This window comes from Pleurodeles waltl, chromosome 9 (assembly GCF_031143425.1).
Source record: "Pleurodeles waltl isolate 20211129_DDA chromosome 9, aPleWal1.hap1.20221129, whole genome shotgun sequence".
Lineage (NCBI taxonomy): Eukaryota > Metazoa > Chordata > Amphibia > Caudata > Salamandridae > Pleurodeles > Pleurodeles waltl.
This window is the reverse complement of record NC_090448.1, coordinates 170,758,663-170,784,542: the sequence shown is the minus strand read 5'-3', so window position 1 is coordinate 170,784,542 and position 25,880 is coordinate 170,758,663. Positions and strand designations below refer to the sequence as shown.

Genomic DNA, 25,880 nt, shown 5'->3' with positions numbered 1-25,880 from the left:
GGAAGGTGGTTTGGGTATGCCAAACCTGGAACTGTATTATGCAGCCGCCCAACTACAGTGGATCGCTTCATGGTTTAACAACCCAACGTCCCCAGAAAGCATAGCAATGAAGGGATACACAACATTGCAAATGATATTAACAACATTGTTAGCGGGCGCTCCCTCTCCACCCAATAGATCCCCAATATTGGAAGCTGCTAAATTTTGCTGGAAAAAAAGATATGTTCAGGGCAAGTCCAACCTTCCCCCATATTCACCTACAATACCCCTATCACAGATCCCGAAAATACAGAATTTAGCACTACACCATGATATACGGGAAACTGCAACCCTAAATGTGGGCGATCTATACTCTGACTCCCACATGAAAAGTTTTGCAGAACTGGCGGAGTTGGGAGTAATGCACACCGGAGCTTTTTTAATGTATGGGGCCATCACCAAACTGATACGTGACCTATGGGGCAATAGTAATAACGAACCCGATGAATCCGGGTTTCTCACAACTCTCCTGACAATAGGCAACACTAAGGGTACTATTTGAAGGATATACAAAGACCTAACAGCAAATGCCCGTGTAGACCTAACACCAGCTAAATCTCGATGGGACACCGCACTAGCTGATCCAATCTCCCAAAAAACATGGGAAATCATTCTGGCCACGGTCAAAACGGTATCACGAAACACCAGACTGAGATACACTCAATTTAATTATATTCATCAGACGTATTTATCCCCAGCACGCATCAACAGAATTTACCCCAGTGCCAAATCGGAATGTCCTAGATGTGCAGCATCCACTGCCAATTTCTACCACATGGTCTGGGAATGCTCCTCAATAAATGCAAGCTGGCCGAAAATCACAGAAACTACCTCAGAAATTGCTGATCATGCACTCACCCCCTCCCCAGAATCATGTCTCCTAGGAATCCACCACCGCACCAAAGGTGATAAACACCAACACAAATTCATCGATCTGGCGTTTGTAGCGTACAAACGCCTGATCGCTATACATTGGAAGGCGTCCCAAACTCCTCCTTACATAACCTGGCTGCGCGACCTATATAACCGTACACAAGCAGAAGCCCATACACTGAAACAAGTACTACAGACGGGCCAGCCACAGGAAGGAATCAAAATATGGGACTGCTTTGTGGTTAAAATAGAAACTAGAGACGACATGTTTGCCCTCATAACTCCCTACATTTCCTTCACTAATAAGCACCCACAATAGAACATTCAATGGTCACATAACCTAAAGAACTAGCTAGATTCATCAAGACAACATGGCCATAAACTCCCCCAAACGAACATGCATATGCCATGCCCACGCAAGAACATGCACCTTTATTTAAAACCTGTACCCACATCAACTGTGCACCTTCACCCCCCCAGGCAACCCAACGACAATCCTAATGTTCAAACGCCATTATGCACATATGCAAAAAGATATAACCAGAGTGGTCACAGTTATATAATGTATAGTTCCTTTTCTCATTTTTTTTCTTCTCTTCTTGTTTCTTCTTGGTTACTTTTTTGCTCTCTTATTCTACTTGATGCACATCATTAAAAGCTTCTTATTGTATGAGCTAAGAAGCTGCATACTCCTTTGAAACAGCTGTATTGCACTGACAGTTTCTATATCTTGCTTAATAAACAGATTTTAAAAAAAAGAGCTAGGGGATGCCAAATCTCGCTTGCACTTGCCAGCTCACATTATCTGCAGCCTTGTCGGAGACAAATTCTGCTACAACGTGGTGAATTTAGTCAGAACCAAAATGTGAACAGTTCCATGGATGGAATGAAACATTCCACCCATACCTACTAATAACAAATCGGACACAATAATCCTGTTTGCACTTTTGTGCACCCTTAATTTGGTAAGCTGATAGCATACCAGGCAGTACACCTGATTACACAAACATATGTGCTGTTCGCACTGCAGGTGAGAATTTGATAATTCAGGCATGCACTGAGGACAGAACATTGCTGAAAGATATGGCTGTGGTTTGAAACCAAAGCTCCCTCTCTCGGTGTAGGTAGACTGCATCTGATTCAGGAAGGGGGAAGGTATGTCTCTGCAGGCTCATACATTGAGTCCCTCTGACCCCATGTCTTCCTCCATTGGAGGATCACCTCTATGACCCGCTCAATCAGTTATGCTCTTAACATTTTGTTTGGCTTTGTGCCGACAATTGAAATATGGCACAAGTGCAAACAAAGTTTGATTGAAGCTATACCCCCATGCAAAGAAGAAAAAGCTCCATATTTATTGCACTGCTGCAAAATGTGAACCATTGTGATTCATATCGTAGAAGGGGCCGCAGAGATATTTGTGGACCTTTTTATAATATCAAATTGCCCAAGTGGCAGAAGAAGACGGTGTTTCGGGTGCACTCCAATGTAATAGGGCCCCTATGGATTCCAGCCATAACGATCCTTGAAAGCAGATACAGGCAACTGATATGTATGTTAGCATGAAATACCAGCCTAATGCACATGAGGTAACATCTATTTGAACTTCTCTCATCCAGTCCCATCAAAAAGCAGATATGGCATCTTTGAGAAAAGCCACAAAGTCAGCAAAAGTGCATGGTCAGTGGGAATGTTCAAGATGGCCAGCCATAGAAGGGGAGTTCACATATTTGAAAAGGACCCTTCATTGGTAGAAAGAGTTGATGGAATAACCATACCTCACCTGCAAGAGTGGAGACCCCACCCATGAAGGGAGTCCCTAACAATGTAATGCAGCAAGTCCGGAATTTAAGATAGGTGAGAGCCCAGTTTGGGCAGAAGGGGGTGGAATGCACCTCCCTATTACGAGGATTATTAGACTTATCTGGGTATACTGATCCATGTACATGGAAATAACACAATACCTGAATGTATCAGCGTTTTGAGATACTGTTGCTAGTCTGCCATAATGGAAAGCATATATTTATGTGATCTGGAATATATCTTTCAGGAGAGTACTTAGTCATAATAGGGTTTGAAGGAGTGAACATGAGCAACTTTATCCCAATTGCCGTAAACTGTTCATGTTGTATAGCCTAGGAAATGAATTGCTTGAATCTAAAGGGGTTGCTGTGGTGAGTAGGTCACAGACCACTAGTCAATAGCAACGGTGGCCTAATGTTTTAGAATGGCAGACGGAATCTTTAAAGTTCAAGACAGGGCAGAAGGCACATGACTCTTGCCTTCAAAACTCCCTCTGTAAATACCGCATATTTTCCTTCATCAAAGCCAAGAGGGTTAAGCGGTAAGAAAGGGGGCCCTAGCTTGTATCTTAGACAAAAGTACTAAACTGACAAATGTCTGCAAGATGGAACAGGATTGTGCCACCCTTGCATTATTGCTAAGTCAGATAGCTGCCCCGAAGGGAAACTCAGTTGTTGAAGGTGTGCTGCGGGATTGTTTTTTGTACATGTGAGTGCAATACTTTTGACCTTGGGGTTCCAGAAAAGCTAATTGTGACAGGGATGCACAGATTCAGGTAGCACCAGCAAAATTATTTGCCTAAGCACCTTGACGTGACCACTAGTGCAACAAAGACTCTGGTCTGACACTGCGTTAGAGGCAACCTCAGTCTTGTGAGAGAAGAATGAAACTGTAACACCCAACTACTAACATATTATGGCCGTCCTTATGACAGAGGTGGCAAAAACCACCTACCGCCACAGCAACGGCCACCAAAAGACTATAGCCACGGCTACCAGTCGTCCGCCACATTATGACCAGAAGGATGGCGGAATTCCAGCTGCGGTCATGGCGGCAGATGGTGGTAAGGTGGCGCTGCTGCCAGCAGCAGCACCACACCAGTAGACTACCGCAGACCGTATCATGACCCTTGATACGGCCTGGCGGTGTTCTACTGGTGGACGCTGCTACTGGCAACAGCGCCTGCTGGAGGACCCCCTGAAATGAGTTAAGTTGGGTGCTCCAACAGGGGAGGGGGTGGGGGCTGTTGTGTGTGTGTGTGTGTGTGGGGGTGTGTGTATGTTTGTGTGTGTGTGAATGCGGGTGTGCTTTGTGTGTGGTATGTGTGTGCATGTGTGGATGTGTGAGTGCGTGTATTGTGTGTTGTGTGAATGCGTGTGTGCTTGTACGTATGTCTTTGTGTTTGGATGTGTGTGTGTGAATGGATGTATGCATGCCTGGGTGCATGTGGGTATGAGTGTGTGTGATGGTGCATGAAGGTGTGTGTGTGTTGAGGGGTGGGTCTGGAGTGGGCTGGGGGTAGAATCTGGGGAGGGAAGTGAGGAAGATCCCTATCAGTGACAGGGAAAGAATTCCCTGTCACTGATAGTGCCTACCACCATGGCTTTCGTGGCGCTAAGGATGCCACAAAACCATGGCGGTAGGCGGGGTCATTATCCCGCGGGCAGCCTAGTGATGGCAGCCTGGCTGGAGACTGAAGTCTCCAGCCCGGTGGCCATCACCGCTGTGGCGGACGGAGTGGAGTGGTATATTGGCAGTTTGGCTTGAGCCAAACCGTCAATGTCATATTGTGGGGAAAAGTACCGCCAGCCTGTTGGCAGTACTTTCCTCCATTTTACCGCCATCCGCCAGGGTCGTAATGAGGGCCTAAGTGTTGAATGATGAGACAGACCTCATTCCAAGATCTTTCAGTACACAAAGACACCCAAGGGCCAGTCAGGAAGTGGACAAACATTCATGATGATTGGCATAATAGCCCTCCACTACTAGTGAGAATCTGTGATGTTAATATCATTGAGGACAAGGAGAATCCCAACTTGATTTACTACATAAGACAGACCTACAGACAAACAGAAAGATAGAGAGACAGACAGAGGGATAGATAGATAGATAGATAGATAGATAGATAGATAGATAGATAGATAGATAGATAGATAGACAGACAGATAGAGCACAATTGTCAAAATCAAACACTGTGCACTAACCTAACCTTTTAAAATTAGATTGTGTGCCATAGATTCTGGAGGCACTGTGCACAATATCCTTAAGTTGATATGACTTCCTAGTGGAAACTAAAAGGTTTGAAATCCACAAAGCACATGTAACACAAAATGATTTCCATCATTGGATCTAAACTCTATAACCACTGTAAGTGCGGGGTCATGACCATATCCCTTTACTAGTGGCATAAACTACCTCAGGTAATGAAGATGGATGAGGCAACCAAAATGCTTCAAGTTTGTGTTGAGTACAAAGAAGTGCAGAATGGAAGCATGGAGGATCCCACTATGGATAGAAAGAAAGAGTGAAGGAAAAAGGGGCCAAGTGATTGTCTACTGTGGTTGACCTAAAATGACTGAGAGCACATTGCTGGCATACCAATAATTCTGAATTCTGAAAGGCATGCCAAAAGGATTAAGTGGTCAACTGTAATACATGGAGCCAACAGATCAGGAGGACCAGTGCTGTGATACTGCTGATAGCAATGTCTCATCTCAAATCCACTAACACAGAGACCATCATCATCTCACTCCACAGGGGCCTTTATTTAACCAGTGTACTGGGAAAGGAGGCAGGAGTTGTCCAGCATTAAACAGGAGCAACTTTCCATTAACTTTGAGCATGGAATGGACAGGTACTGTTAGTACTTACAGGACTGGGAAGTTATGCTTACTTACACTTACTTATACTACATTTTTGGCTTGCTGCCAGTCCATTGTCAGCAGTGGAGATTTGACCATTTGAGTGTTCTAAATTTCAATTCAATAGAAGATTGAATGTTGGGAGCTCCATTGAAAACAATGGAGTGATCCAGGACTCTAATGGCCTGTAGAAGCCCGGAGCTCCAACATTCCAATGTTGTTGTTCACAGCTGGTCATGGGAACAAAGGCCTCACAGAGCCCGGGGGATTTTTTTAATTAGAACATTCTGCCCTCTAGTGGCCAAATGTTCTAATGGCCTTATGAGCCTCCGTAGCTGGGCTATACAGGCATTAAAGTCTCTTCCCTTATTAAAGGCCCGAGCCGAATGCTGGAGTGGGCCTTTATTGGCTGGTATAGCCCGCTACAGCTGGTAATAAGGCTGTATTAGAACACTGAAATGATGAGAGGCCCATTGAAGAGAATTGAATAGCAGTGGCCTAAATAAAATAGTAGAGGCCATCCGCTCTCAAAATTACAATGTCCTAATAAACAGACTCGGCCTCCTTTCACACCTATTGATGTTAATGGTCAACACTTATTAGCCATGGCCCTGCATGTGGTGGCTAACTGTTGACCATTCACAGCAACAGCTGTAAAACAAAGGCTTGGGAGCTGTGGGGGCCTTCAACCGCCTCAGGCTTCAAGAGGCCTTTGTTTTTAAATAGAACATTCTGCTTTCATGGGGTTGAATGTTCTATTAGCCTTATAGCCTGCAGTAGAGGACTATAGCGTCCATTAAAGGCCTATTCCCATGTTAAAGGCTCATGCCTGCGGCTCCGGCCTTTAATGCTAAAGTGTGCCTTTAATGGTGAGCATAGCCTGCTAAGGCAGGCTATAAATCTATATAACAATCTGATTATTTGAAGTATGCATGCTGTACCTGTGTGTGGTGGTGCTCTTTCATCAGACACTGAAACCATTATTTCATATGTTGTATCCAGATCTGAGTCATAAGTCAAAGCTTTCTTTACCTACAAAGCACACACAAATACAAAACATGAGCATTTAAAGTTTTCAGACATTAACACACTAGTACATAGGCAGAGTGTCAAGCACATAAATCCTTTATAGAATGGACAGTTTTAACAGACAGTGATTGCTTCAGGTTTGTGGTGAAGCTTTTTAAAGATAACTATACAAGAATTGTGAATTAAAATGTGTAAGTAAATAACTGAAATTCACTCAACATAGAATGAAACAACAAAAGAGATGGAAAGGAAAAGGATTAGAGAGGAGAGGTAAAAGTAATTCATTCAGGATAGTGGGAGAGAAAATTAAATGTCATTGGCTCAGCCAAGAAAAGAGCTCTGAGAAACAATAACATTTCTGATTCTCCCTGTATCATGGATAACAGCCTCTAATTGAACTATTACGTTGTTTTCTTCTGGATGAAAAAGTCTCTGAGATATATTTGCTAAACTATACAGAATTGTGGAGACTATAATTTTAAAGTGGTTGTGGGTGGGGCCCACCGCACTCATTTGGAGGACTGGCACGTATTTTTCCTCCCATGACATTTATCGGAGTCTGATTCTGCACTGGAAATGTTCAGAAAGAAATCTCTGGGCTAACCTGCTTCAAGTATATGGCCTTTGGTTCTACAGGAGCAACTACAATTTTAGCTGCAGCCCATGGGGAGAGGAGATTTCTTCTCAAAACCTGACAAACCTCCATTCTGCACTGAAACTAATAAGACATTTCAAAGGTTTTGTCTAAAAAAACTACCAAAGTCCCTTTCTGAATCAGGACTTACAAACTTTTTCAAACTTATAGACTCCCAGACTTTCACTGGGACAAATCCACTTGGTGTATTGAACCATGGCTCCACCACAAGCAGCTTCAAATCACACCTAGGTTCCAGTCTTCCACAACTCTTGAATATTGTTGGTGATCAGCTGTCCTTGGCACCATTTTTTCTAAAACAAAAATGAATAAAATCACATCTCTGGTACCCCTAATTGGATTTCTCTTGTTTTAGTCTTATTTGGCTCCTAAATGTTTTCTCTTTTAAAATTGGTTGTGCGATTTATTGTGTTTTGTGTGACTTGTTCTACAGTGTATGCACTGGCAAAATACTCTACACATTGCCTTTAATTTACGACTGACTGCTTTGTGTCAGGTTACTGGGGATTGAGCCGAGGTATATTTTATTTAATCTGTGTGACATTTAGCAGGTGGTGGCCTTTTCTTTTGATGTGGATACTTGTCAATTGTAGCTTTCTGAGGTTCCTTCATTATGTGATTGATGATTAACAGTCCCCAAGGAATTTCAGTTAAATTGCATTATTTGTGAATGTATTGACCATACACTGTAGTACCTGGTTTTTCTAGCCTTTCAACACAACTGTTAGAGGTTTATAGAGCTACTGGCACACCAATTTGAAAATAAGGCGCTTTTTCCCAAAAATTACCTTTAAACTTAATATGTGCACAGTGTGAGTCTTTGATGTTTTTGTGTATCTCAGCATTTCTTGTAGGGATTGTTCAGATTAGGATCTGACCATTGTTCCCCACTGCATTAATTAGAAGATGCAGCATTTTTTTTCTTAGAATTCTTTTGCATGACAAGAACTTTACCCAGTGACTCCAGACACCTCTTCCACCTGGGGCTTGAATGCAGTACGTTGGCTTCTTTCTATGGGGGTGGCACTTTATGGTAGGGAGTCACATTTGTTATAATCTCTCTTTTAACGTTATGATATATTGTATTGTCACACTGCTGCTTTCATCCTCACATGTGGTTGTGTTGTTGATTGCTCCATGTGACTGCCTGGATGTACTGTGGTGTGTCCTTGGATGTCATTGTGATTTCCTTTGTGACTGTTGTTTTTCAAGTTCTGCCTTTATATTTTGTGGTTTTATCTTACACTGGCCCTTTTTCTGTACATGATTCTATATGATAACAGTCTTTTTTTCTGGTGTCTGTGCTTTAAGTTGCACAGCCTTCTGCCATTGATGCTGCCTGTTACATTTGTATTTTCATATTGTATTTTTCTATGGAAATGTCTGTGCCCCTAAGTCTCTCTCTACCTGTTGTACTTCTGGAAGTTTACATGCATTTGATCACTTCTTCTCTGCTATATTTGTCTACTGTTGCAAGGTTTCCTGGTCTCAGGAGATTTAGGGGGTCATTTTGACCTTGGCGGACGGCGGAGGCCGTCCGCCAAGGTACCGCCGCTGAATGACCGCACCGCGGTCAAAAGACCGCGGCGGCCATTCAGACATTTCCTCTGGGCCGGTGGGCGCTCTCCAAAAGAGCGCCCGCCGGCCCAGAGGAAATGCCCCTGCAACGAGGACGCCGGCTCAGAATTGAGCCGGCGTAGTTGCAGGGGTGCGACGAGTGCAGTTGCACCCGTCGCGTATTTCAGTGTCTGCTTAGCAGACACTGAAATACTTTGCGGGGCCCTCTTACGGGGGCCCCTGCAGTGCCCATGCCATGGGCATGGGCACTGCAGGGGCCCCCAGGGGCCCCGCGGCACCCCCTACCGCCATCCTGTTCCTGGCGGGAGACCGGCCAGGAACAGGATGGCGGTAGGGGGTGTCAGAATCCCCATGGCTGCGGAGCACGCTCCGCAGCCATGGAGGATTCACAAGGGCAGTGGTAAACCGGCGGGAGACCGCCGGTTTACCCTTTCTGGCCGCGGCTGAACCGCAGCGGTCAGAATGCCCTCGGGAGCACCGCCAGCCTGTTGGCGGTGCTCCCGTGGTCGGTGACCCTGGCGGTCACCGGCCGCCAGGGTCAGAATGACCCCCTTAATTCCGATCTACCAAGAGTTTGCATGTTTTTATATGAATGTACTTCTTTGTATTTTATCAGTCAATTGTTTATTATTTATACTTAATTGTGTTGTTGTATGCATGCTTAGCCTCTATTGAATTGCTGCAGTGCTTTTCTGTTCTTTTGTTTGTGAAAGGGGTCTATTCCAAGAACACGTCCGTAATTCTGATTTGGTTTTCCTCTTGTGATCCCTTAATAAAACATTCCCTCTGTGTCTAACTCATTGGAGAGCCCAGGGTTACACCAGAAGTGGTGAGAAGGAAGGAGGAGTAAAAAGTCAGAAAATTAACAACTTGGAATCCATCAGAACGAAAAGAGGGGTGGCGCTGATGTTAAAGTGTGTGGGAATTTACGTAATGGACCATGTGTTGCTTTATCAGTCTTTGCATGATCGTTAAACTTATCCTTCTTCTTCCTTTTTCCAATAGGAATACTATGGTACAAACAACCATTCTGTCCCATCTTGACTACACAAATTCACGGTACCTTGGGCTTTCTATCTAACTGTCTCCTCTTCTTCAAGTAGTCTAAAATGTGTCTGCATGGCATACTGTAGGATTAGTTCGTTGCTCTTCCATAACTACTCATCTTAAAACCTTTCATTGGCAGGCAGTCTTCACACCATCCATAGTTAAAGCTCGCTGCCTATACCCTTTAGCCCTCCATGCTGCAGGCCTCATGTACTCAGAAAATTGTTTAACTTTACCTTCCTAGTTGGACCTTCAGTTTTTTTTGTAGCTAATCTTCTCACTCTTTCTCCCTTGAGTACAGCATGTCAATGTGTCTAAACTGTTACTTCCTGCCAAGTATTGAGAAATGGTTGATAGTGGGCAGCACTATTACCTTCCAAAGAGTTCTATCTCATATTGAGAAGCACTGTGTCATATTGGAAAACACTGTTTCATACAGGCCAGCACTGTCTCACTGTGGGTAGCACAGTCTCATAGTGAGTAGCACTACGCTGTCCTGTGTTTTCAAACCATATGTTTACATTATTTTGGATATGCCTAGTCAATTATTGCATGACATATTGGTAAATTATTAGAAAAATGGGATATATCAGGAGAAGAGTAAATATGATTATTTGCTGTTGAGTTCCATGTCGGTACTGATGGGGGAGTAACTGGCTCTTTGGTCTCTGAGAAGATCACTGCTACAGAGAGCTCATGTATTCCTATCTTTACACAAAATTCAACAGGAACAATATCATGAAACAAAATACATCATTGGTGTCTGTGGGGAATGACAACCTTTTGTGTGGCATTCCCTCAGATTTTTGTCTTCTTTCACTGAACCCATTTTAGTTGACCACAAGACTCTGTGCCCTGTACTGCTCTCTATTCTAAACATTGTAAAATTGCATTCACCTAATTGGTATATTTTAGTTTACTTGTAAGTCCTTAGTAAAAGGTACTACATCTACTCAGGACCTGTACATAAATACTTCTAGTGGGCTGCAATACTCACTGTGCCACCCACTAAAGTAGCTCCATAAAAAATGTTTCCAGACCTGCCCTTGGAGCCTGTGTATGGAGTTCCAAGCTACCATTTTGACCAGGCAAAATAAACCTTTTGCCAGGCCTACACCTTCCTTTTTAATACTCATAAGTCAACAAAAAATTATTCCCTAAAGTCCTAGGACAGGGTGCACCCGATGTCTAGTGGGGTGGAACTGCTCACTTTCTGAGAAACACTGGACATTCATGGACCAATCTGTCACTGGTTCTCATATCTGGAGGGAGGTTTGGATTCCATGCCGCCATAGAGCTTGGGGCCTCTATTCCTCACCGGTGATGAGTCCGATGATGTGCGTCTGGACTCTGTCACATCTAATTCCAGCCTTACGACTTTCCCTTCTCCATTGGCTCCTATTTTGGCCTACCCTGACTTTGCCTCAAGATTGCAGGAGGGCGGGTTTAAACAGCTGGGGTTTCTCTTTGACAACATGGGGATTATACCCTTCAATCAGCTAAATGCTGACTATTCCTTAGGTGATTCGGGCTATGTCCACTATCTCCAACTCTGCCACTAGGCAACTGTCCCTGGGACTCGACCAGGTGCAAGGCGGCCCATGACTCCTTTTGAGTGATGGATACGTATTAAGACTGTCTATAAGCAACTGATTTCTGAACTCCATGCCATGTTGGGGAGGGAACTGATTTCACCCAAATCTAAAGGACAACTGAAGTGGGAAGCAGACCTCAGGTGGACTCTATCCACTAAGAGTAGGCAGGTATCTTTTACAGAGTGCATCACACCACATATTCCATAGCTAGCACTGAATCTGCTTACAAGATTGTCTCCTACTGGTACTTAACCCCTGTGAGACTGCAGAAATGGGCTTCCTCTGTATCACAGGACTATTTGCCAGGGTTGTGGCAGCACAAGGACCCTTCTACATCTTCTATGGCATTGCCCAAAGCTCACTCGATACTGGGAACAAGTCTTAAATGATACTGACCTAGCCTTTGACAGATGTATTCCTAGGTTCCCAGCCTATACTATCCTGGGTCTTCCAAACCCCATGACCTTTCCCTTGTGCTCTCGCAGAGGCAGACAAATTGCTCTAGCATTGGGTGCTACCTAACTGCTAATACTTTCTATTTTGTTGCTCTGACAATACTCCTGACCATACCTCCTGATTGCATAGGCTATGGTTTATCTGAGGTATAGAGAAATTGACCTTGGCAACAGACCTAGACCATTCACGATACACGGAATTCTGGGTTCCTTTAATCTGCCTACTCTTGCCTGAGTTTAGGGATTTGACTTGTCGATCCTGCCTTCGATTGCTCTGCTTAATATCTGATGCCCCAACTGATGTGGATACTTACGGTTCCAGGGCATCCATGTCCAATGGGTCTACAGCACAATTTAACCATATGCCCCTGTTTTTGGCCCTTATGGTACATATGATGGGAGACCTGGGGGGAGGGAAGGGGTTTATGTGATGTATTTGTTGTTTTTGTATGTTTCTGGACTTCCTGCCTGTTCTATGATGCCAGCCCCAGGGCTGTAGGTGGTACGCTATGTAGATCACCATAACTCCTCCTGCTTTTGAACGCAGCCATCCTGTTGGGTTGTAGGTATAATGTTGGGTCTTATTAATGATGGAGGTACTAATAATAAACATAATTGTTTGATAAAAAACAAGACGTGTATATTTAATGTTTTATAGGTCCCGGCAATTCAAAACCATACCATTTTTCATTGTAGTAAGGTTGACTCTCCATACTTCTGCACTCCCCCCAAAACTAGCTGAGCAAACTCCTCCCTCAACACTACACTGGACATTCCTGGGAAGACTCACTAGTGAACGGTTAATTTTCGCAAGTACAGATGATACCCCTCCTTAAAGTGCCCATACTGGTAACATTCATGGTGCAGAGTATTTAACATGCAGGACATGTATATTTACTGTTTTACATGTCCTGGCATGAAAAACCTTGAAAGTCATTTTTCACTTTAGCAAGGCTGGCTCTCCGATAACAAAACAATGAGATAAATTATAGTAACTTATAATACTTACTTGTGGTTCGGGAGCATGTGAAAAAATGATCCAAGTGGTCATTTTAATAGTTATTTAAAAGCCAACTTATTTTAAAGACTGATTTTATATCACTATTTGGAAAATTATACATTTAGAAAGTTGTCACTTTCCCAGCTTGGCCAAATGTGCAGCCCCACTTGCACCTGAATAGGCTGTGTCCTGCCTCCTCATAGTAGGCCTACTGACTCTATTGTCACTGCAGCCAGCTTGGAGCCTGAGCATGGAAAGCAAGACACTCCCAGAACTTCAAAGAACCTTCCTAGAAGGTTCTCCCATCTTCTGTGAGAATGGTCACCCTGGAGCTCTTAGTTTACTACTGGACCTGCGGAAGGTCTCTCGAAGGACTACCTGCTGCTGTAACCTGCTATGTACTCTGCCAGACTGCTGCTGTTCCTGGAAGGACTGCTTTGTTGCCTGCAGGCAGCCTTTAACCCTCAGAGGCCAGACTTGCTGTTGAGCCATGCATGGTCACCCGCACCTAGGAGTTCCTGATTTGACCCCAAGGGCTAGTTTGCTGGCCTCCTGTGCAAAACCACAGGGACATGACAAGTTGCTTTTCCATTCAAAGTGACAAAATTATATCTCAAGTTCTACCTATTGGAGGGTTGTCACTTTAGTGCCATTTTATTTACTAAAATATTCTCCGTTTTTCTAAATTGATCTGGGATTTTTCTTGGGGTGTGTTTTCACTTTAATACTCTTTGAGTGCTACATAAACACTTTACAATTTATTCTAAGCTAAGCCTAACCGCTATCTGGCAAGCTAAAAGAGGGTTAAGCATGTTTTTTTTGTGGTTATTATTAGAGGTGGGTTCTCTACATCACCTCAAGCACTACTCCATTTTTTTACAATGTGCCGTATAATGTCATGCATAGCTTGAAAAATGTTAACAATGTTAAATGTTAAATTAAAATTAATTAATGTGCATAGCATTATAGCATAAACCTTATTGTTTGGCCTTATTTTGTAATGACACCTTTGACTAAAATTAAATTGGCATTTTACTTCATAGATTTTATCTCAAGTTTAGTAACTTTGGCTTTGAGTCGTTCCATGAAAGAATAACCCCGGAGATCCTTTTTTCTCTGAATCTCAATAACACTGCTGTGGCGTGATCTCTTGGCAAGTAAATTTGACTTTGATGACGAGGTGCTCTATGGGCAAGAAACTACAGATTTCAGTTTTTCAGGTCTAATATTGCTGATGTTAACATTTACTCAAAGTTTGTAATGTAGGTGAAATATTAGGTCACGTTCTTTGGTAAAGTAACATATGTTAAACTTTGACTGGCAAAGTCATTCTTACAGGATTTTCTAGGGACTGATAACAGAAATTGTCATGTAATTTGAGTTACAATCGCAAAGTAAATCTTTTGGCATCTTTTAGGGACTGGTAACAGAAATTGTCATGTATTCTGGGTCACTATAACAAAGTAACTCTTATGGAATTTGCTAGGGACTGGCAACAGAAATTACCATGTTATCAGGGCCACTACCATTGAGGACATTTGTATTCTCTGGGCGAGCAACTCCTACATAAATATTTAGCTAGGCAATATATCATATGGGCATGGTCAATGAAATTTTGGTACATGGTTTCTGTAAACATGAATGTTAGAAATTGGGTTTCAGGTTGGCAGAGGTATGCACCCTGTCCAGGCAAGAACTACAACACTAGTTAGGATAAGTCAGTTACACACCATAAATTAACCTGTGCTCACCCTCTGGTAGCTTGGCACAGAGCAGGCAGGCTTAACTGTGGGGGCAATGTGCAAAGTATTTGTGCAACACTCAAAACAATATAAAAGTGAAAACACCACACAAATATAATCTATACAATGTTAACAAATAGAGCTCAATTTAATTAACAAAACAAGACCAAAATGACAAAAATCCAATAGGTAGAAGTCAAGATATGACTTTTTAAACAATCTCTGCAATTGTAGTGCTTAGAATCTTAAAGAGCCAACTAGGGCTATCTGATCACGCTAGACTGGGGTAAATCCAAAGGTTCAGTCCGACCGTGATGGAGCGTGGGCCAGCTACAGGGACCAACCTTGTCCTTGTGTGGAGGGTTGGGTCGACATCGGGGATGTGATGCAAGGAGCAGAGTTGACGATTCAAAGGCAATGCATTGGTTCTGATCCACACGGTTGTTGGTGTGATGTCCTTGAGGTGTGGCATAAGCCCTTTATGATGAAGGCGATGTGTCATCATCGAGCCCCATAGATGGTGATGAGAGAGTGAGGTACTGGGCTGAGGACGATGCGTCAATTCCAAGCTCCGTAGTTGGTGCTGCAATGTCTTCATCCTCAGCAGCAGCTGCGATGCCTTGGCGTCAAGGAGAGATTCGGTAATTCAGAGGGACGCTGTGGTGATGATGAGTGGATTTATGTAGAAGATATCTGTAGAACCCACTTCCAAGGGCCTAGGACTGGATTAGCACAATTTGGCAGGGTCGGCTCACAGTTGGCAGAGTCCAGCAGCTGTAGCAGAGTTGAATGAAGTCTTTGATGCCCCTGAGACTTCAGAACAGGAGGCAAGCCAGCAGGGCCTTGAATTCACTTTGGTTCAGGGGATGTTGAGATACAGGCCAGTCCTTATCACTCCTAGGCAAGGAGGGCAGTAGAGCAGCATCAGCAAAGCAGGAGTCCAGCAGAAGGAGAGTCCCTTTAGCAGCACAGAAGTCCTTCTTCCTGACGGAATGTCCTCTGGTCCAGAAGAATACTGATCTGGTGGTCTCTGGGGTCCAGTACGTATACCCAGTTGTGCCTTTGAAGTAGGGGGGGCTTCCAAAAGAGGCCTTTGAAGTGCACAAAGTCCCTATTCTTCCTTCCCTGGCTCCAGACTCACCACAGGGTGTTATGCAGCCCTTTGTGAGGGCTCACGACCCAGCCTATTCAGATGTAAGCATCAGCTCCTCCCGTCCATCCTGCCCAGGATGACCCATCAAGATATTAATGACCCATCAGGATGTGGATGACCCAACAGGCACACCTAGCTCCCTGTCACCTACCTAGACGTGTATTCAGAGACCGGCAGAGGCACAGAATGATTGAGTACGAAAATGCCAACTTTCTAAAAGTGCCATTTTCTGACATAAAATCCAACTTTACCATCAGTTATGATAATAAACTGTGAGTCCATAGACACACAGATCGAAATATCTATCTGGTCCCAATTGGAAAATACACTTATAAAATGTAATGTCAACCTCAGTGTTAACCCATGGGAAAGATAGGCCTTGCAGTAGTGAAAAACAAGAGTTTCTCACTATCTGGACATGTAAAACATAAAAGCAAATGTCCAACTTTTTAAATGCGCTGCACCCTGCCCTTGAGGCTGTCCAGGACCTACCTTAGAGGGTGACATATGTATTGAAAAAGGAAGGTTTGGGCCTGGCAAGAGGGTTAACTTGCAAGGGTGACATGACAGTTAAAAAGTGCACACAGAGGCACTGCATTGGCATGCCTGAATCAGATTTAAGGGGCTACTGATGTGGGTGGCACAATCAGTGCTGCAGACCCACTAGTATCTTTTAATTTACAGGCCTTGGGCACATGTAGTGCACTTTATTAAGGACTTATAAGTAAATTAAAGTTGTCAGTTGTGGATAAGCCAATGACACCATGTTTTTAGGGAAAGAGCACATGCACTTTAGCACTGATCAGCAATGGTACAGTACCCAGAATGCTAAAGCCAGAAAAACAGAGTTAACAAAACAGGACGTCAGAAGGCAAAACATCAGGGGGAACCACGCCAAGCATTCCAGGTCTAACAATGAACATCCACATATTAATCCAAAGTGGAAGAGGAAGATGAAGTGGTTTTCTAAATTTCAGGCACATCAGTCAAGGAACTGTGACTTCATCGATGCAACTGAAAAAAACAAACTAGATCCAGTCCAGGGCCAATGACCAGAAAGCACATCTACTCTGGGTCAGAAATGAAGATGAGCATGTTCATTTAAGCAGTGACTGTAGCACAGGGCATACTTTCTGAGCCAAAAACTTAAATCACTGTTGATGGCATTTGATTGAACTGTTATTTTCATCCTGGTGTATGGTTACTTTATCAGCAATGAAGAGCATATCTTAACTTGTTCAAATATATAGTAGGCAAACGGTGCCTGAGAAATGCATATTTTTTCTGCTGCAACAATTTGGTGGATCAAGTTCGTTATAAAAGTTTGTGGAACACATTTAATTATTCTACCATTAGAATAAGTGAGGCTTGTTTTACAAATGTACTTTTCAGCAGCATTATTCAAGTACAACATTCAGGCAAATTTACATATTTTCCATACAACCAAAAGTGCTTAGAAATGCAACATTCCATTATTTCCCCCAAAAATATTTAGGTAAAATCCCCAAAATTCCTTTTGCGCTATTTATATATTAGTGTTATAAACTTAAATATGTGATGTAGGAGAAATGTTATTGCTTCATTTGACGTCACAGTGATCATCTACACAACAATCTTTGCATGTTGTTAATTAAAGTACTAATAGATTCATTCATTGTAAAGTAGTGGTGCACTGTAAGCCTACATTAATGTGCATTGCCTGATGGTTACTAAAATAAGGTGTGTTGGTATAACCCTAAAACTTTATGTGTAACAAAATAATTTGATTCTATGTGATCCTTTATTATGTTAATTAATATTTTGCACTAAAATAATAGAATTCGGAAGATAAATGTTTTCAATGTTACATGCAAAAGTCGAAGATTTCATTCGGTTCCACACTTAGTGCAATATATTGACAGTTAATTTGTTTTAAAATGTACTGTAACATGAATACTGACAGAGCTTATTAATGTTGAATTCAGTATTTAAATGTTAAAAGCCTTATTTGATACAAATAAATGTGTCATGTTAATTTCATTTGCTTTAGTTCAGCCATATTGATTGGCTGGGCCTCTGACTTTGAAAGAAAGGACACGTTAGCAAGAGAAAAAAAGCTTTGTCATTCTTTTCAGACTTCGTTCCCATGAAAATGTTAGCTTGGAAATAGTTGTCCTATTGTTTTACATGTAGTGAGCCTGATGAATTAACATTGAGGCCAGTATGTTCAGGAAGTAAAGTGCCTACATTTGTTTCAACCCAGATGAGCTAAGATGGATGCCTTTTCCATGTCAGCAGTGGGAATGTTTCCTGATATTGCAGTTCCATGTCGCATGATTGACTGTGATTGGACAATTACACACTCTGAGTCATGTGAAGTGATGGATGAGAGAATCATCTTGCATTGTGGACTTTAATATACCATTCCCCAGTTGGATCACAACCATTCTGCCCCTCAGTCTGCTTCATTCCACACTTCTTGTGGGATCCACTTGGAATCTGACAGGTACAGACCTCTCTACCCTTACACTTGTTTTACAGTGCTTTGCTGAGACTTAGGAAATTCTCCCCCTACCCAGAGAAGAAGTCTCTGGATCAAGCTTCTGACATGCTGACTCCTTCCCTTTTTATTTAGTTTTTGCATACTTTGGTTAGTCACCTTTTGCCCTAGATGTCATTATTTCAAATTATTTTTGTCCTTTTTTGTTTTACTTCTTGTCCACATGTGTTTAGCCAAGCAAATGTTAACTTTTGACTTGCTAATCTGTATGGTCTTCCCTTGCCCTAGCTAGCTAAGCTTAGATGACTTTCAATTTGCATTAATGTTAAAAAGAACTAAACAGCACATGTTTTCCGGCCATCAGATCTTCCTTCTAATGTTTTGTTTTGCTTTTATTGAATGTTTAGTCCTTTTGCTGTTAGTTCGTCTGAATCTTTTTCATTGCCTTGGTCAACCAATGGGGATTATGTATCTTTATAACTTTTGTTAGAGAATTGTCTACGTCTTTGAGTCTGAGCTTGTAATAAAACCCTTTACCCTTATTTCAGCCTGGATATTTCCTTGTGTGGCCATATAGGTCATACTGTCAATTTAAATTGTGTTGTGTGAAGGTTTGATGTCTTATTTCTCCACCCCTTCATGCTGCGTGAAAATATTAATTTACTTTGTTTAAAGCATAATCTGGAAACACTTTAACATACCCATTCCTCTGTTATGTATCTAACATACACAATTTACTACCGCTTCAGGTAAAATCAAAAATACAACTATTTTCTGAAGGGCAACACAGACACTACCAAGGCACAGGGATAACAGAGAACAAGGACTATAATAAGCCAATGAAAAGGGGAGAATAAAAAGATATACATGAGGGAGACATAGGATAATGATGATACAGGTGTAAGCAAGGTAAAGCACTCCAAAATCCAACACAATGAATCTCTGAAGCCTGATTAAATTAAATTGCATCACAGAGCCATTTCATAACAATTCTGTTTGACTATGCATTTGAAATAGGTATTCAACAACACTATATTAGTAATATACTGATCCGTTTATAAAGTGAATGTGAATCTAATTCTAAAAATATTAAGAAATAGCAGTGGGTCGCCATCTGTAGGAAATATCAATGTTTTTACCTGGCTGACTTTATATAAAATCCCTTCTGCCAAATGTATGCTTTCTTTTTTTATCAGATTGGAATCATGTGCTCACCTGAATAACATTAGGAGTATCCGGTATTTGTTGAAAAAGTTGCCCATCACCAACTGGACCACTGTGTGGTTCATATGTAAGCACATTAGGAGGTTCATCTGGATCTTGACAGATCAAAGTGGCAACAATTGTATCACCTGGTATTATTTCTGGATTGGCATAACTAAAATTAAAATATTGGTAAGAATTTAGTAATTCATACTCATTTCTGCTGACATGCATTGATAACACTGATTTGTGGTTAGTGAATGGAACCCCAACAGAATTATTCCTGCCTAAATCCATCACATATACTAAAGAACCACATATGTAATTGTCTTTTCTGGTCCCTAAAATAATGTTTGGCATCCCAACTCTATTTAGGCAGTCATAACCAGTAAGATGGCCCAGTGAGTTAAATTCAAGTGAGCCTTCTGTTCTTCCAAATTCAGCAAATTAGGTATGTTAGAATTTGGGTTGGTGGTTGACTGGCGCATGAGCCCTGGTCAAGCAGAAACCACGATCCTAGTCAGGGTGAGTGTCAGGCAAATCTCAAATTAACCTGTGCTCACCCTCTGGTAGCATGGCACAAGGCAGTCAGGCTTAACATAAAGACAATATGTAAAGTGTTTGTGCAACACTTCAAACAGTAAAACAGTGAAAACACCATACAAAAAACATCCACACCACATTAGAAATAAAATCTAATTTTAATCTAAAAATCAAGACTAAGGCGGTCATTCTGACCGTGGCGGGCGGCGGTCGCCGCCCGCCATGCGGTCACCGCCAAATGCCCGCTCCGCGGTCAGGAGACCGCGGATGCCATTCTGGCTTTCCCGCTGGGCCGGTGGGCGACCGCCAAAAGGGCGCCCGCCGGCCCAGCGGGAAAGGCCCTGCAACGAGGAAGCCGGCTCCGAAAGGAGCCGGCGGAGTTGCAGGGGTGCGACGGGTGCAGTTACACCCGTCGCGATTTTCACTGTCTGCAAAGCAGACAGTGAAAATCTTCATGGGGCCCTGTTAGGGGGCCCCTGCACTGCCCATGCCAGTGGCATGAGCAGTGCAGGGGCCCCCTGGGGCCCCACGCACCCATTCACGCCATCCTGTTCCTGGCGGTAAGAACCGCCAGAAACAGGGTGGCGGGAAGGGGGTCGGAATCCCCATGGCGGCGCTGCAAGCAGCGCCGCCATGGAGGATTCCCTGGGCCAGGGAAAAACCGGCGGGAAACCGCCGGTTCCCCTTTTCTGACCGCGGCTTTACCGCTGCGGTCAGAATGGCCCTGGAAGCACCGCCAGCCTGTTGGCGGTGCTTCCGTGGTCCCCGGCCCTGGCGGTCATGGACCGCCAGGGTCGGAATGACCCCCTAAATCAACCAAAATCCAATAAATAGAACTTAAACAGTGTTTAGAAGCAAGAAGAGCCAACTGGAGATACCTGGTTGCACCAGACTGGGACAAAGTCAAAAGTTCAGGCTGACATCAATGGAGCACGGCCCAGGTACAGGACCCAGTTAGGCCTGCTGAACTAAAGTACCTTAAATCCTGGTTGCAAAGTATTGCGTTGATTCCGAACCACGCAGTAGAGACAATGCATCAGTTCTGCACCATGCAGCAGTCATGATCTGTCAGATCTAAAATGTGGTCAGGCTCTGTTGGTGGTTCCTGATGCGTCAACATCAAGTATCCAGGTACGGGGCTTGCGATGCACAGTCCAATGTCGTGGATGCACTGTGCAGTTGAAGTAATGCATCAGTTCTGGTGCAGAGCTTCAGCAGCATAGTTGACAGAGATGTGAGGACCTTGCGCAGAGAAAGCATCCCTGTGGTGGTAGTTACAGGTTGGGGGTGTGACTTGACACCCAAGGAAGATGGCTGCATACAAGTAACGGTCCGCAGGTTAGCAGCAGCAGAGGTGATGTAGTGGTGCTGTCTACCTGTAGAGCCTTCAAATTGGACAACCTCAGTGCTAGCAGTGAGACATTGCACTTAATAGTTGTTTTTTCTGTGCTCGGGAGAAGCATGCGGCCTCTTTGACATCAGTGGTGCACTTCATCTCCTCAGAAGTACTCACCATTTTGAACAGAGCAGCCTGAGGATTGCACACAGGTAGTGCCCTAATCATCTCTCTGTATCTATTTTGATTTCAAACAACACAAGGTTTGCCTACTCGTAATCCTTCGTAAGCACAAACTTATTTCACTATATACAATGTGATAGTGGCTGCTTGCATCTCATGGGCATTTTCTGACTAAAATGGACTTATCCTTGATATAATGAGGTGATACCTTGCTATTTACTCCTAATCCTCAACCTTTCATTTATCATTAATGTTATCCATTTCCCTCAGAGGCAACATCTCCTAATATTTTGTTACTTCACGCTCACTTTTCAATGGAATTTCTAAAGTGCACAGTATCCAAGTATATTACTTCTGTGCCTTCAGATTTTGAACTTGTTTATGGGCAGACCATCATAATGGAAGACTCATGTTCCTCTTCATACAAAGGTAGTGTTTCTTCCTCCTCTTTTTCTTCTACTATAGCTTCTTTAAAACTAAACACAGAGAAGGCATCAACTAAGAGATGTAAAAAAAACACCCTCCTGTAAAAAAACACCCTCCCCTACAATGTCTCTTACTACTGCATCAATGGATCTTCTCCTGGAGGAGATTAGGGCTTTGTGTCAATTTATGAAGGAAAAGGAAACCAACATCTAACTACTCCTCCTTAGCGACAGATGGTGTCACATGGAGGAAATATTCTCTGTAGCCGAACAGCAAATTACCAGTTTTAATGAAACTTCACTCAAGGTAAATGCTCTTCAAACACAGGTCCTCGCTCTACAAAAACTTGTTGAAGACCTTGAAAATCACAATAGAAAAAACAATCTACACATATACAAAATTCCTGAAGGTCCAGAGGGTACAGACCCTATAACATTCTTCAAATCGTTTCTTCCTAAACTAGTAGGTTTACCAGATGGTCCTACTCTGAATATTCAACAAGCTCATGGGTGGGGACATCCACCTACAGTTGCTTCTACCTCTCAAAACCTCAAAGGTATATTTCTTGATTTTTTGGAATACACAGAAGTGCTTCAAGTCATCTCTGCCGCCAATCAGATTAAACAAATTCTATGGTCAGGTCATCATCTTTACTTTTCCCAAATGTATGCCAAGTGTACTGCAGACAGATGCAAAGACTTCTTAAGCATGAGACCAACACTTCATTCTATTGGTGCTCACTTTGGACTATTCCACCATTGCCTCTACAAAGTCTCCTACAAGAATAAAACAAGGTCCTACGAGGATCCTTGCTAGTTAAAGTGGCTTTCCTTGACACCTATACAAATGAGACATGAACGTTTCTTGATCCACTAAATACTAAAACTATTTCAGAGTTTTTGAGTAGTTACAGAGTTGTTGAATAGTTATTATGTTCTATAGTTACTTGGATGTTGCTCACTTAATGTAATAATATGATCCAGTATTATTGTTAGACCAACTCTCTTTTTGTCCATATACTTCCCTGCATAATTGTCCTTTTACCGGTGTGGTATTCCTGTTTGTTTCTTGTGCTACTTCCACACTCCATATCCTACAACCTTCACTGTGCCTTGTCTCCTGATGATCGTAAGTGTCATTTTTTCCATGCGGTCTCCCCCAACCCCTGTTGAAGTATGTTTGGGTATGTTCCTCTCTCTTCTTATTTTTATTGTACTCTCCTTCTTTATTCTTGTTCAGAATCATCCTCTTTCTTCTTTATTTTCTGTTACCTTGGTTCCAGTTTCTCTCTTTTTCTTGAATCTCTTTAATCCCTTTCATGACTCAATATTATATTCGATTGTCATATTGCCACTTTCATCTACATTTACTGGTCTTTTTCTAACCACCTCATTATTTTGTCTGATTTGTTCCCTCCTACAACATGTTCCTATGGTTTTGAAAATGATCTGATGGAATTTCAGAGGTTTACATTCTCAAATCAAAAGATAAAGAATTCTGACTCACTTCTCAAAACTCTGCACATGTTACTTTTTCGCAAGATTCACACCTTACTGAGAGTGAATCTTTGAAATTGAAAAAAGGATGGGTTGGTGAAATATTCTTTTCTCCAGTGAATGGGAAGACAAATGGAATTGTAGTTCTTTGTCACAAGTCCCTCTGTGTCTGTTTCATATCCCAGGAAAATAACACTGATTGACCGTGGTTATTACTCAAATTATTGATAGATAAAGTTCTAATTGCTCTTTTCAATGTTTGTGGTCCTACTGTTGAGAGTGTCAGTTTTGCTCCAATATTGCCCAAAAACTCCTGAAAAATTCAGATGAAAACTTTGTCCTGGCTGGTGATTGTAACCAACTTGTTGATCCATTTATTGATATGAACTCCACAATACAATATATTCTAAACACATCACAGAAATCATTTGTCCTCACCATTAAACAGCAAAACTCATCTGACGCTTGGAGGTTTGCAATTGTACCCTACATGAATACTCCTACTTCTCTCCAATACCTCACATACAATCAAGGATTGATTACTTTTTAAGCTCACACAATTTTACCCAGAACTTGCACTCCACAGATATTGGCTCTATCCTGGTTTCTGACCATGCCCTGTTCCATACAACTAGACATTTTACTTAAATCTGCGTTGCCAAAAAGGTGGAGATTCAATAACACATTATTGTTAGACACTTCATTTACTTCCTCTTTCACTACATTCTTCCATTAATATTTCCACTTTAATTACACGGAAGACATTCCCTTTCATAATATATGTGACACATAGAAAGCCTCACCTTTAGATTTTATTATTAGTTTAGTATCCAAAAAAATGAAATCACTCCAAACTCATTCCAACACACATTTTTGCAGAAATCAAACAATTCGAAAATTGCTACTATACCTCCAGGTCACAGCAATGTTTACAACTCATTTCTGCCAAACTTCAATTTAACAACATTTCTATTGAAAATGCTTAAACATATCTGCTCAAATCCAGCGCCAAGTCCTATGGGTCCAAAAGAAATCTGGGAAATTACTGTAAAACTACCTGAAAATCAAACAGAATAAACTGCTAATTGAATCAATTAAGGATAACACTAACACCTTTCATCACAAAGATTCAGAAATTTTGAATGAATTTGTGAATTTTTACAAAACTTTATCCACACCAGAAAACCCACCATCTGATCCTGACAATGGGGACAATGGGCGAGCCCAACCAGAGACGGGTGCAGTTCACCTTAGCCGAGCGCTTCTTCATGGGTGTTACTGCACACGCCTGATCTCCTTCAGAACCTCAGTGGAAAGCAACCTGGTGATCACTCAGGAAGCTGTCCTGTGTGCTAGCAGCTACGCCGCACATCCGCAGCAGCTGCCTGTTGACCTGCACTGGATTCGAGGCGATCCCGGGAAGCCTGCCTGCCAAACCTTGCAGTGGGTGCCCCCGTGGATCATACCGTGGGGGCTCTTCTTTGCTGACTCCAAATTACATGGGGGGTACCTCAAACCTCAATAGAGGCCCCCCGCACTGACTATCACTATGAACTGAGAAATTACAATACTGCAGCTAGTAGGCATGCGGGTGCCCTGGCGTACCTGGGACCCAATAGTTACCATATTATAGATAATAGGGGTGCAGATGCACTGCACTCTATAATCTTATAGCGATAATGTGTGACTTCTGCAATTACGGTGACCTGTGATCATTTATGTGATCACTCATCTACTAATGTTATGATGCAAACCAGGTTGGTCCTTGTTTTATCTGAATGGCAAGTACTATTTTAGTAGCTGCACAAAATGCACTGTATTCATGATCCGTATCATTTTGGCCTAAGCTGTATAGATAATACAGAATTATATTTTTATATAACCCTGTGTGTAGTCTCTTTTGTGGTGTGTTTATTGTATCATTAGCGTGAGTGTGTTGTGCGAACCCTTTACACATTGCCTCTGGGGATAGGCCTGACTACTCTGTGCCAAGCTAACAAGGGGGTGAGCACAGGTTATCCTTGGTGTGTAATTTACTTGACCTGACTAGAGTGGTGGGTTCTGCCTGGCTTAGGTGCATACCCTAGCCAACCAGAAACCTAATTTCTAACACTAACCTTTTGGGAAAAGAGCAATCGAGCTTTGTTAAGGTCTCTTCATATCGGACAGCACTCGCTTGTCCTTTGATATTTTTTCAAAATCCTCAGGCATGGTCAGACCCTTAGTGGCAATCCCTTTAGATGCCGAAAAGGCATTGGCCCGCATTCACTTGTCGTTCTTATTTCATACCCTTACTTGGTTTGGACTCGGCCCTAAAATGATTGCTTTAATTTGCCTTCTCTATACTTATTCCTGAGATGAGCTTTTTGCTAATGGGCTAATCT

At 42.6% G+C, this 25,880-nt stretch overlaps 1 protein-coding gene across 1 annotated transcript in view; it reads right to left on the bottom strand.

Annotated features, from left to right (window-relative positions):
• Positions 1–25,880, bottom strand: part of LOC138259603 (cadherin-related family member 3-like) — a 522,653-nt gene that overhangs the window by 265,287 nt on the left and 231,486 nt on the right. Inside the window, exons 9-10 of the mRNA XM_069207439.1 lie at positions 19,525–19,687; positions 6,518–6,608 (exon numbers count right to left, since the gene is read on the bottom strand). Coding sequence (XP_069063540.1) covers positions 6,518–6,608; positions 19,525–19,687 — 254 coding nt within the window. The remainder of the gene's footprint in view (positions 1–6,517; positions 6,609–19,524; positions 19,688–25,880) is intronic.